Source organism: Lytechinus variegatus, chromosome 16 (genome assembly GCF_018143015.1).
Source record: "Lytechinus variegatus isolate NC3 chromosome 16, Lvar_3.0, whole genome shotgun sequence".
NCBI classification, from domain to species: Eukaryota; Metazoa; Echinodermata; class Echinoidea; order Temnopleuroida; family Toxopneustidae; genus Lytechinus; species Lytechinus variegatus.
In genome coordinates, this window is record NC_054755.1 from 26,284,797 (window position 1) to 26,297,675 (window position 12,879).

Sequence of the window (12,879 nt, forward strand, 5' to 3'; positions counted from 1 at the left end):
GTCAATTTGAAATGTAAACAGTTCCTTTCCTTAAAAGTGGTCGTACACAATAATGTATCTATAAAATGCTACTGTTCGTAAAGTCGTTTAGCTGAATTGATTCGTTGACCAAAAAGTTTCTAAAACCTGACCTTCACACTTAACCTATTTCTAATCAATTCACTTTATTCTTAGAAGTCATCACTTGCTTTTAAAGACTTTCTTGCCAGCATGGTCTTTGAAGCCGGCACAAAGGGTCAACAAATCCTTCTGATCATATTGCCCAGTTATACGAGTAAGCTGACCGGGCTTATTGCTATCCGAAATTCTCGCCGTTTATTAAAATAAATATAATACGAGATTTCGCTGAGTAATCCGTCTTGACCAGTATGTTTGCTTACATGTATTTGTATTAGCCTTACCAATGCACTATATCTCTTATCGTTATTACTCTTGATCCTATAGAGACCACGGTCGAGGCAGCTAGCTACAATGTTTGTTTTTCGTTATCTTATCCATGGTGCTATCTGCTGAAGATATTAAATCATTCACAGGGAAGCGTTTTTCATCAATATGAAAAATATTGTTCATCATACCAATTTTATATCTTCTGTTTTTCAGCAGAACGGAATATGTATGATTGGTACCAATGGTTTATAAGAACAGATAATGTCTGGGAGGGAGTTCCAAATATTGTTTTTAAACACAATAGGCATCATAAGGGGGGGAATGAATCATTCGAATAACTTTCAACCTCATAATCTCCATCGCTTTTTCGTGAACTTCATAATCATCATCTATTATTGCAACACGAAATACAAAATGCACTATATCTACAATGTATTCAAGCCATCTTTACGTTATTATATTTATTATTGTATTATTATTGTATTTTAGCGGGGTTTTAGTACTCACTTTGTTACCACACGAATTTTAAACACAATGCACTGTATATCCAACACCTCCAAATCATTGACTCATCACACATAAACTTTTTTTATCATTATCTTGAACATCGTCACATTATACTAAACAAAAGAAAAACGTATTAAATTATACGTTTAATTTTACCAGTTTTCTTTTAAGACACGAGTGCGTGATTTCGTTTACAAACAATGACTGATTATAATATACATGTACTCCCTTACTCTTTCTCTTTGATACTTAAAAAAAAACTTTTTACTGAAGTGCATCACCTGCGTGCCACACTAGAATATTGATTAAAAAGTCGCTATTGATGCACAAATTATGATCCCATTTTTATTTTCATGTCATTACGCCTTGTAAATGTTGGCCCAGGATCTAGATATCCAGTTCTATTTTGTGTCTCTGGTACCTCTGATCCTGGCAACTTCCAAAGGGCACATTTATTTAAGTCAGGATTTGTCTGAAACTATTAATGCTCATTCCCCGTTTGCTCGATGTGTGTGCACACCGCCACTATTAAATTGTTTCCGGTCAGTGTATAAAATGTTCATCAGCCACTTGTTTGATCTGCATACAATGACATATATAGGGCTATCACTGTTGAAACGCGGTTAAAAATAATAATATTGAGTAAGACATGTAAAGGACGGGTTCAATAGGTGTAATCAAGTAAGAGTAATGATCCATTTATGGAGCTACATGTAATTAGACGGTTACGCTGGTAAGCACCCATATTCGATCGCACAACATCGACGAGCCACCAGCACACTAACAAAGCTGAGTGGGTTAATCTAGCCATCTCACTATACTTTTCATTTTATTATGTACATACATTTACTTTGCATTGTTGTTTAACATTGTGATATCGAAAATAAATACCAATACCAATCTCCACCAAACCATTAAATCGATTTATTAGTATCACTTCCGAATTTTCTATCTGAATCCTCAAAATAGTATTCCTAAAATAATCAAAACTCGTAAACGATATATTACCGTAGACTTCTTAACATTTCACCATTATTTTTATAGCACAATTCATCACATGGTCAATGCAAGCGACCCTGTTGACCAAGGCCCATTATCATAAAAATCATAGCAATCTTAACCGCCACACTACTATGAGAAAATGTTTTCAACCGATCGAATGACGTAACAATACTTTTACAGGTGAGGGATGTAAGATCCCCATAATCACCACGCTCTGTAAGAAGCGGAACACATTAAACTGTTAATATACAACATGTACAAGTGTACACTCTTTACCAGAGGTGGGGGAGGGGAGGAGGTGTCCTCAACATTTTTCTTCTGACGCGTTGTCTCGCTTTTATTATGATTGGCTAAGAAGCAGCGTTACCATGGTAACTATCGCGTAACGCACCTGATAAGTCCTTTCATAAGGACTTATCAGGAGGCTATACATGGAAAGTCCGGAGTTCGATCCCCGGCCGCGGCACCTATGCCCGTGAGCAAGGCGTTTAATATACAATGCTCTTTTATCCTGCTTTCAAATAAATGGAAATGCTATATGCATTATTGGTAACTAGGTGTGCACTTGTTTTAAAAAAAAAAATAAAAAAAAATAAATGCTTTCCGGGTAAAAGGAATACCCTTTGGGTATGATCAATGGTACATGATCAATTTGGGGGTAATTTTTTTTTTTTTTTTTTTTTTCAGTTATAGTACCTGATTTTGTTATTCATGCACCTGGGTTATTTTTGTTTATGAGTCAATAGTGCCGTGTGAAATAAGTTTCACTAATTGTTTTTTATCCACCATAACAACATCACGTGACCGACTAAAACCGTTCCATTGTGAGGTCACAACTGACTAATTCCTATATTGGAAAGTGCGCCTTTAACATCACAAACCTCTCGAAACTGACATACTTGACGGAGTGATATGACGGATCATCGATAAAAATAATAGAACGATATTATCATCACTGAGCGGTCTTAGAGTAACCGGAAAGTCAATTTATTATCAAATGGAGCAGTCGAAAGAATATGTATAGGATTCGTGAAGCGTTTCAGACTAGTCATTAAATGAATGAAGAAAATTCGACTCATATGTACATGATCGATTATGTGACAACCCCCATGACAGAAAAGATGGATAGTTTAGACTTGGCAATCCAGTCACAATCGATCACTTGGCTGTGGAACGTGTTTTTTTCTTACTCAAATTATATTTTGTCATACTATCGAGGAATTTCATCGATTCAAAAGGATCAATGTTGGTATAGAATATATTCTATGTAGCCCGTGTGCTAAGAAGGGGGGATACTATGATCTAACCATATAATTTCTAAAAAAAAAAAAATCAATTTGGCTCAGTTTGCCCCCTTCTGTCGCCCCACCCATTTTTTTATATTTCTTTCTATTCCTTATGTTTTTATATTTCTTTCTATTCCTTATGTATTTGTATTGTCCCAGATATTCAGGATTAGAAATCTCTTCTAGAAGGCCGAGATCTATCTTGATTTCATCAGGAATACATCGGAAATAACCGTGCCGATGAATACACAGGAGCATGATGGCTCTTTTAAAGGAACGACCAACAGAGAGATGACAGGGCTAACCCATGGCAAGCATAAAATACATGGCTTCACGCAAAATAAGCAAATGCAGGCATTATTATTTGATTATTCACACTAAGATAACAAGTTTCCTTATAATCTACTTCCTATCCCCCCCCCTCTCTCTCTCCCCCGAATCATATCCAAACACATTCAAACTACACATACTTTCTCTTTCTCAGTTTTATACATTTTCCCCTCCCCCTTGCTCTTTTTTTTCATTTCCACTTTACCCACCCTTTTATCTTTCTATCTCTCTCTCTCTCTCTCCCTCTCATTTATATTTTCTCTTCTCTCTTTCTCTATCTCTCTTGCTCACCCTCTCTACTATCACCCCCCACACACACACCCGTGCGCACACACCCTGTCTCACTATCTCTGAATGTTCTTTTTTTTTAAATCCCCTCTCTCTCTCTCCGCCCCTTATCTCCCCCCCCCCCCCTCTATTTTCTCTCCCAGACACACACACACTCTCCTTCAAGATTTTCCTTTTTTTTTAGATTCCGACTATGTAAATAGTCTAGTCAATATAGGGTTTGACCATCTCGTAATAGGTCCATAGTTTGACCCACCACTAATTGCAACACAAGATATTCCACTGCAATGCTTTCAAGTTAGGTCCACCAAACAACATACTAAAAGTCCAAAGAAATCCAAGCAGTGGAAATTTCTGAAATTTGCATATTATTCAAATTAGCCATAAAAAGTTAGAAAAATAAGGAAAATGGTCCAAAGAGTTTAAATTTAGTGTCCAAAACAGTTTAATTTGAGCGAAAATTCATGATAAATAACTATATTCAATGTTTTTGTCAAAAGTGCAAAAAATCTACCTCATTTGCATAATATGCAAATAAGCATCCTTATATGCAAAAATGTCAAGGTATTGTGATTTTTCTCTCATTAACTGCTTGAAAATTTCATTAATGTTGAAATCTACATGCTGCAATTACTACGGACGTTGAATAAATTTGTATTTAGCTTAGTGTCTGTAGTGTAATTTGCATACATGTATTATGCAAATAAAAGTATCTAACATGTTATGAATATTCAAGAAACACAATATCTTGACACGTAAGGATGCTTATTTGCATAATATGCAAAAATGAGGTAGAAATTTTTGCACTTTTGATTAAAAACATTAAATATAGTTATTTATCATGAATTTCCATTAAAATTAAATTGTTTTGGACACTTAATTTGTAAACTTTGGATTATTTCCATTCTTTATCTAATTTTTCATGGCTAATTTGCATAATATGCAAATTTCATAAATTTTAACTGCTTGGATTTCTTGGTACTTTTAGTATGTTGATTAGGGGCCTTCCTGGAAAGCATTTCAGTGGAATATCTCGTGTTGCAATTAGTGGTGGGTTATCCCCCTATTCTGGCTAGATTGACTGGACTATAGACATTCTAAAAAACATGAATTTGAGAACTTCCGCTGACTCGCTATATACAGATATCACCAATGTATACCATCGTTTTACCTTTTCATCTCCTCTTCAGGTCCTTGCCCCTTCAGGGAATCATTCGTCATTCTTTATGATTCATTCGAAATAAAAACCCACAAAATAATCTGAATGCGGTACAGGACGGATTTGAAACTTTACTCAATGTGACGTTTCAACATGTCCGATGCCCATTATGATAATATTTTAGTAAATGGGGTTGGAGTGGTTGGAAAAAAGCCGGAACCACGGGAGGCTATGTGGTGAAAGTGAATTGATTCTACTACATTTTTTGATCGTTTCTCTCCCTTTTATGGCGTCATGTATTGCATAAACTACGTATGTCATTAAAGGGTCCATTTTCTTTCAAAATCATGCATGAATTTATTAAATAGTTATTATTTGATTATGCAAACTCCACGAGGTTATCAAAACTGCATTTATAGCCACTTCTTATTTCGTCATTTAATAACTTTGAAAGATACTTTTAAACAGAATGATATTCTTTACCATTCCATATTCAAATTTTGATTGTGCAATCATAAAATCATGTTTAAAATACAATTGGCGTTCGATTTATTCATGATGTCTTAATGAACAATATGACAATCTTTAAAAATGCTACCATGGTCATGATGGTTTATTGAGGTTTATTTTTCAGATTACCCAAAGCCTAATTCGGGGTTCGAATCCGGCTACCAATTCGAATTCACATCGATCCTAATTCCAATGTCTCTTCGCCTAATGACTATGGTAGCCAGCATAGATGTGGTGCAGTCTGAATGTAAAATATTAGGGTATTTTAGCTATTAATCCGCAGACGCTTTCTATAACGCAGGGAATCTTTTGTCGAAAGCTCATCAAATTCCTATAACAAAGCAACTTTTAGTAAATTAAGAGGCTTTTATAGGAGGAGATTATAATTTGTTTAACAAATTTTCGGCATTACTCCTATTTGTTTAAGATCAGTATGCTCGATCTGTAATGAAAATCATAAGATCAGTATGCTCGATCTGTATGAAAATCATAAATCATAAGTCAGAAAAAATTGGAGGATCGAGGGTATTTGAATTCCAGTTCATCGTGGCTTAACCGTGAACCAGAATAGCCTGGTGGTTGAGTCGCTGCCCGGAAAGCAGTAGATGGCAGGTTCGAATCCCACTGGTTCCAATTTTTTCTGACTTATGATTTATGATTTTCATACAGATCGAGCATACTGATCTTATGATTTTCATTACAGATCGAGCATACTGATCTTAAACAAATAGGAGTAATGCCGAAAATTTGTTAAACAAATTAAAGCAACTTTTGTCGAAAATCGGTCACTGAAATCGGCAGTGTCCTTTTAGACGCTGGACAAACGACATATTTGCCCTTTTTAGTCTAAAACGATGTGCTGTCCCGGTCCACCAACTTTCGACAATGTCCTCTAAAACGTCCATTGTCATTTGACGGCATTTTCAATAGATTCTTAACGTTTCAGAAAGCGTCTGGGGAAAGTGGATGCTAAAATGCGCTAATATTATCATATTTTAGGCATAAAGCATAGACAACGTCGTATTATGTATAAAACACACAAATATGATTTTACTAATGCAATCAAACAGCCAGATTTTACGGTCATCTCAACACGAAGCAGCAGGGTGACTGATCATAAGCTAAACGGTTACAGTTACACTTCGTAATTTCGAAGGCTCGTTATTCCGAAGGTTCTTTATTCCGAAGGTTCGTATTTCCGAAACATGTAAATTGCCCATACCTCGATGTTCGTTAATCCGAAAATGTAAAAGGGTTCGTTAATCCGAACATTTGTGGCGTTATTCCGAAGGTTCGTTATTCCGAAGGTGCGATAATCTGAAAACGAAATAAGGCTCGATGTTCCGAAGGTTCGTTAATCCGAAAACGAAATAAGGTTCGTTGTTCCGAATGTTCGTTTATCCGAAAATGAAATAAGGTTCGTTGTTCCGACGGTTCGTTAGTCCGAAAACGAAATAAGGATAGTTAATCATTTAGTTTTCGGACTAACGGACCTTCGGAATTACGAACCTCACTTCGTTTTCGGACTAACGAACCGTCGGAATTACGAACCTCATTTCGTTTTCGGACTTACGAACCTTCGGAATAACGAAGCTTCGGAATTACGAATGTATATGAGCTAAACTATTGATCTTATAAAAACATGTAAGAACAGCATATATTACCACGCACACGTGGTTTTCGACCTTCATACCCACATTTAATGGTGTTGTCATGGTTACAAGATATGACAAGACATAGATTTATTTCGATTTTGTATTTTTGAATGAAGTCGAGGATAACATACAACGGAGAAACAAACAATTTACATCATCGACTGGCTTCAGTTTGAATTTAATAGCGATGAAAACATCTTTCCTATACAGGATATAAAGCCCGATGAAAAATAAATACCACTCCATTTATAATATTATTGCTTTACAAATTATTTTTGGTTATGAGAGGTGGGGGCTGATAGGCCCAGTGCTTTCGGAAAATAAACATCTCAAACGACTTCTTCAAGAACACTTTTAAAGGACAAATCCACCCCAACAAAAACTTGATTTGAATAAAAAGAGAAAAATTCAACAAGCATAAAACTGAAAATTTCATCAAAATCGGATGTAAAATTAGAAAGTTATGACATTTTAAAGTTTCGCTTCATTTCACAAAACAGTTATATGCACATCTCGGTATGCAAATGAGGGAACTGATGACATCACTCACTCACTATTTCTATTGTATTTTATTGTATGAAATATGAAATATTTTGATTTTCTCGTCATTTTTATGTGAAATGAAGTTTCATTCCTCCCTGAACATGTGGAATTCCATTATTTTTACATTTTGTGCTTCAGGCAAGGAGGTCCTAATCATCAAATTCGTAAAAATTGAAATATTGTATAATTCAAACAATAAAAAACAAAAGAAATAGTGAGCGAGTGACATCATCGACTCTCTCATTTGGATGTAACTGGCTCGTTCATATAACTATTTTGTTAAAAATAAGCGAAATTTTGAAATGTCATAACTTTCTTATTTTACATCCGATTTTGATGAAATTTTCAGCATTGTGCTTGTCTGATTTTTCTCTATGGATTCAAATCAACATTTTTCTGAGGTGAACTTGGCCTTTAACACCAAAGAATTCAGCATAATATAAAAAATATTACAATTTTGAGAGGGAAATGAGGCACCTTTCTTAGTTTGTCATAATGTTTCTTTTGAATACTTGTATCCCCATATGGCAGCTGTGATAAACATGATAAAGATAATCATTCTATCGTAATTGCAATTGGTATGATAATCTTGTTTCATCGGGATGATTTCTGTGAGCGTTTTACACATTACATTCACTGCTTCGGTCATTGGACCCAATTTGTCAGAGGATTCCGTCGAGATTACATGTATGGTAATTTTCATGCTATGGTGTTAAAGTGTATATTGACATGATTGAGGTCTTGCAAAGTGGCGCAAGCCGCTGGATTCGATCAACCATTCCGTATGATCATAAGGCGAGGGTCAGAACCAATCCGGCTTCCACCAAATCACTTAAATATTAAAAAATCATGTTTCATGATTTTCTGCTAATTACTGTGAACCTGGAGAAGACAAAACTTAGTATTATTTGAATTGCAATGAGCTCACTAAAGCAAAAAAAGTGGGGTGAATTAAATATTCAGCTTCTTAAAATGGTTTACCATCAAGAATACGATCACGAATATCTTTAGGAACTACTACGAACACAGTACGAATGATTTGTAGAGCACATCGTAGGATCTTCTCAAGAATCCAAAACAATGTTTGCAGACCAATCGTAGACCGTTCGTAAGTTTGCAAATTGGTCGATGGTCTTGTCCAAAAAAATTGTTTACATCGAACAAAACCATCTTTTCCTGAGGTGTCCATAAGTACCATGCAAGATTTGGTATGATCGAGAGCCAAAGATAATCACCGTAAGGAAATTCGTACGGCGCACTTACGAACGACTCTTGATGTTTGTAAGATGTTCGCAAGGAACTCGTAAGACGTAGTTACACAATTTGTGCAACTGTCGAATAAAATCTTTGTATGGATTACTGAGAGTGCCGTGCGCTGGACGTACGGCCAACTCGTGACAAGAGAAATCGTAAGATGGCCATAAGTCTCACGAAAGAATAACTCAAGGCATTCTTCTGAAAAAAAAAACAGTCGCATTTTAACTAAGGCCAGATTGCTAACCAAAAATTACTCGATCTCCCATGAAGGTCTTAAGCTGCTCGCAAGAATATACGTCCCATCTACGAATCTTTACGAACCCCAAATTTCGAACGCATCGCTCGTACCTATCTTTGCGACCGTATGTAGCTTAAACAAGAACTAAAAATAAACATGATAAATTCCTCAACAGCAAAGAACGGCGTTGACAAAAATGTGTATTTTATTGATGCTTTACTTATTTGTTTGTTATCGAAAATCAATAGGCAAGAGAACGTTGCTTTACAAAACTTAGTTCGAGTTGTTTGTTTCTAACATGTCTAATATTGAACCTTAGGAAAATGTATTTATAGCCCAGGTTTTTTAAATCATTTAAAATTTGAGACAGAATATGCTTATAATAAAGCGTAGAAAGAAACACTTTATCTTTTTTTATTAAGTGCAAGTCTTCCAATCTTTGCGACAAAACAATGGCTGTTTCGTCTATTCCAAACGGGAATATCTTTTCAATAATAACATGAATAAGATAATAGAAATTCAGGATCAATTTCTGTTTAACTTACCATGTCGGCTTAGCTCTGCTTCCTGTATATCAATTCATGAATCCGTATAATATGTTCAGTTCAGTCGGCGACAATGCGGCGGGAGAGAGACGGTTAAAAATTGCATGAGGTACCGTTGGGTAGTCTTCCGCAGCAACACAAATTCAAAAGAAATCTCCTCTGGAAAATTAAATTCTGGATTCATCTACGTTTTATGGTGATGTTGTTTGTCATCCAATGTCGCCCTATCTTGGGGAAAAGTAATTGTCGAACAAACAACGATGGCTTTAAAAGTCCATTCTCCCCGGGTTTATTGGTTTTTCAGGTTTTATTATTTTTGCGGGTTTTCGAAGTGATTCGTCGCTTGACGCGGTTGAAATCAGAACTTATTCAACTGCTCCGCATATTCTATACTCATAAGACACCGTCCAATGAATCCCACGGGCTGAATAGAGATGTCGCTTATAAGTTGGTGGAAGTCATAGAGTCCGGCTGCTCTCGATAAAGTGTTGCTGGTTGGTTGTCGATGTTGCTATGCCGATGACCTGGGAAGGTGTGCTAGTTAAAAAGCAGGCACGATGATGTGGTTGGTCGAATATTTGATGGAGATGAGCGTGATTAACTTTTCCGTGAGTCCAACGTCACAGCAAAGTTTTCCTGCGGATCAACAAAAACACAGCCCATGACAACCTGGTTATATACATAATGACAAATTAACCAATTTCTATTTTTGAGTGACAATGGCATTTACTCCCAAAACCATATGTGTTGGTCTTTCGTTACTAAGCTACGATGCCTGTTTAACAAAATTAAACGCTATTTCTTTCAAGAAAAATTTACGAATAATGTATCAGACTTTAGTTCCTATACTAATTAAGAACTCGTAACATCTGAGAAAATGACGATGGGTCTTCCGTCCTATTCTTCCATATTCAAACTGACTTTGTTTCAACATTTTAATTGACAGAATCAAATGGCGTTATTGATTTTGAATGCAATTTGTGCCATTGTATTTAATACCACTCTGCCCCCCCCCCCCCCCCTTTCATGCAAAACATTCGATTTTCCATATTTCGGTTTAGAGCTAGCAGTTTTAGACATTTAAAATATCATTTTCAAGTAGTTCATAGCTATGATCAATTATAATCCGATATCATCGTCATCAGGTGGAGGTGTCTCGGCCGAGTAGTCTAAGGCGCCTGACTTTACATAGAAAGTCCGGGGTTCGATCCCGACCGCGGCACCTATACCCGTGAGCAATGCATTTAGTCGACAATGCTCTTTTATCATGCATTCAAATACATGGAAATGCTGTGCGAATTCTTGGCAACAAGGTGTGCACTTGTGTGTTTGTTTTAAATTCGAGATAATTGCAACTAATATGAAGCCCATAATATAAATTCAATCAAAAATTAAATCGTTTTTGATCTAGTAGACCTTAACGTTAATTACCAGTAAGGGGAATAAGAAAAGTGAGGTTACCACTAGCGTATTAAGGAGAGGGGTGGATGTACCCCCTCCCCCATTCTCTCAAAGGATTGGTATTTTGAATGTTAAGTCAATGTAATTTGCTTATAATCACAACAATGTTGATCAAATTTCATACCACTGCAAACTTATTGACAGAACAACAGAACTATGAAGAAATACCAATAAAGACTCCTCAATTTACTGTCGTTATTGTGGAAAAAAGAGATAGTCATACCTATCAAATGCAAAAAAAAGTGACATAATCTGGTATGGACGCATGTTTTTCGCAATGGATATGAAACTACGGACGCACTGATCAGTGAATTTGTTGGTGTACATGTACAGCAATGCACTATTAGTCAATTGCAGTAATTTAGTTGTTCCTCACAAAGAAGATGGCATATACTCTTCGGTTTCAAACCCACTATTAGACATGATTGAAAGTGAAATATACATTGCATATATGTTGACTGAAAGGATGCATTTCTTGGAATATTTTATTAAAAGTAAATTTGCGAAGGAAATAAACACCCGGTTGAGATTCCCATGACAGCTATGGGACGAAAATAAACCTACCAAAAACTTAATTTAAAGAAAAAACATATATATGTCTAAAAGACGCATTTCAGAATTAGGCTAGTTACAATTCGATTGTCATTTCTGCTTGAGGGTAGAAATTAGGAAATTGTTCCTTTTCTTTGTTGCTTTTCTTTATGTATTTTTAATCCATCAATTTATCCACTATATGTTTCCATATTTTAATCAGTGTTTTGTGATAATAATTAAAAGGATAGTATAGGTAGCAACAATGACATTGATAGTAGTAATGGCAAAAGCGATAGTAAGAGTAGGGATGAAAAGAAAGACGATGATGATAATGATGATGGTCATGATGATAATGATGATGATGATAATAATAATAATAATAATAATAATGATAATGATAATGATTATAGTAATAATGATAATGATGATAATGATTATAATGATAATAATAATAATAATAATAGTAACAATAAGTATACAAATAGTATCAATATCATCATTTTATAATAATAATGACTTTACACCAACAATCATAACAATAAAAAGGAAAAAAATGATAATAATCATAACAAACAAATAAAATTGAATTGAAAAAAAAAAAAATAATTGTGATCATAATAAACGAACATTAAAACAATAGTCATTTTCGGAATTGCTATCATATTCCACTTGCTCGCCTTTGTTTATTTATGTTTTTGTTGTTGTTTGTGGAAGTTCATTTCTGTGTTAATCGATGGACCTACATTATATACTGATAGTCGACTGGGAATATCGGTCACGATGCAAGTCTGGTGGGGGCGGTTGCCCAAAGAAGTGCAATCAAACGCACAAATTCTCAATATCATTCACAACTTGATTTTCAACCAAATAGACGCGTGCATTCGTTATACCTGTGCTTGATATTTTGTAGTTGCGTTTAAACGCATCTCTTTCTGAAACGGGGCCCCCTGGTCTGCCTGGATGATAAATAGGAACACAGTTCAATGGGCGCCTCATCGTATCGATTAAAAATCATATCGCGGTCACTCATCGCCATCATTCTCTAATATCAAGCAAATATTTCACCGCTTCATTAAACCATCCTTTTTCTTATTTTCTTTTTGCTCCCCCTTTCATCTCACCCCTTCCTTTTCTATCTCGTTCTCTCTATCTATTTATCTAGTTTCTCTCTTGTTTC

At 35.5% G+C, this 12,879-nt stretch overlaps 1 protein-coding gene across 2 annotated transcripts in view; it reads right to left on the bottom strand.

Moving 5' to 3' along the window:
• Positions 1-10,361, bottom strand: part of LOC121429634 (guanylate cyclase soluble subunit beta-2-like) — a 57,434-nt gene extending 47,073 nt beyond the window's left edge. For both annotated transcript variants that reach the window (XM_041626773.1, XM_041626772.1), the window contains exon 1: positions 9,708-10,361. In XM_041626773.1, the coding sequence (XP_041482707.1) occupies positions 9,708-9,710 (3 nt within the window). In that variant the 5' untranslated portion in view covers positions 9,711-10,361. The remainder of the gene's footprint in view (positions 1-9,707) is intronic.
• Between the last annotated feature and the right edge of the window lie 2,518 nt (positions 10,362-12,879).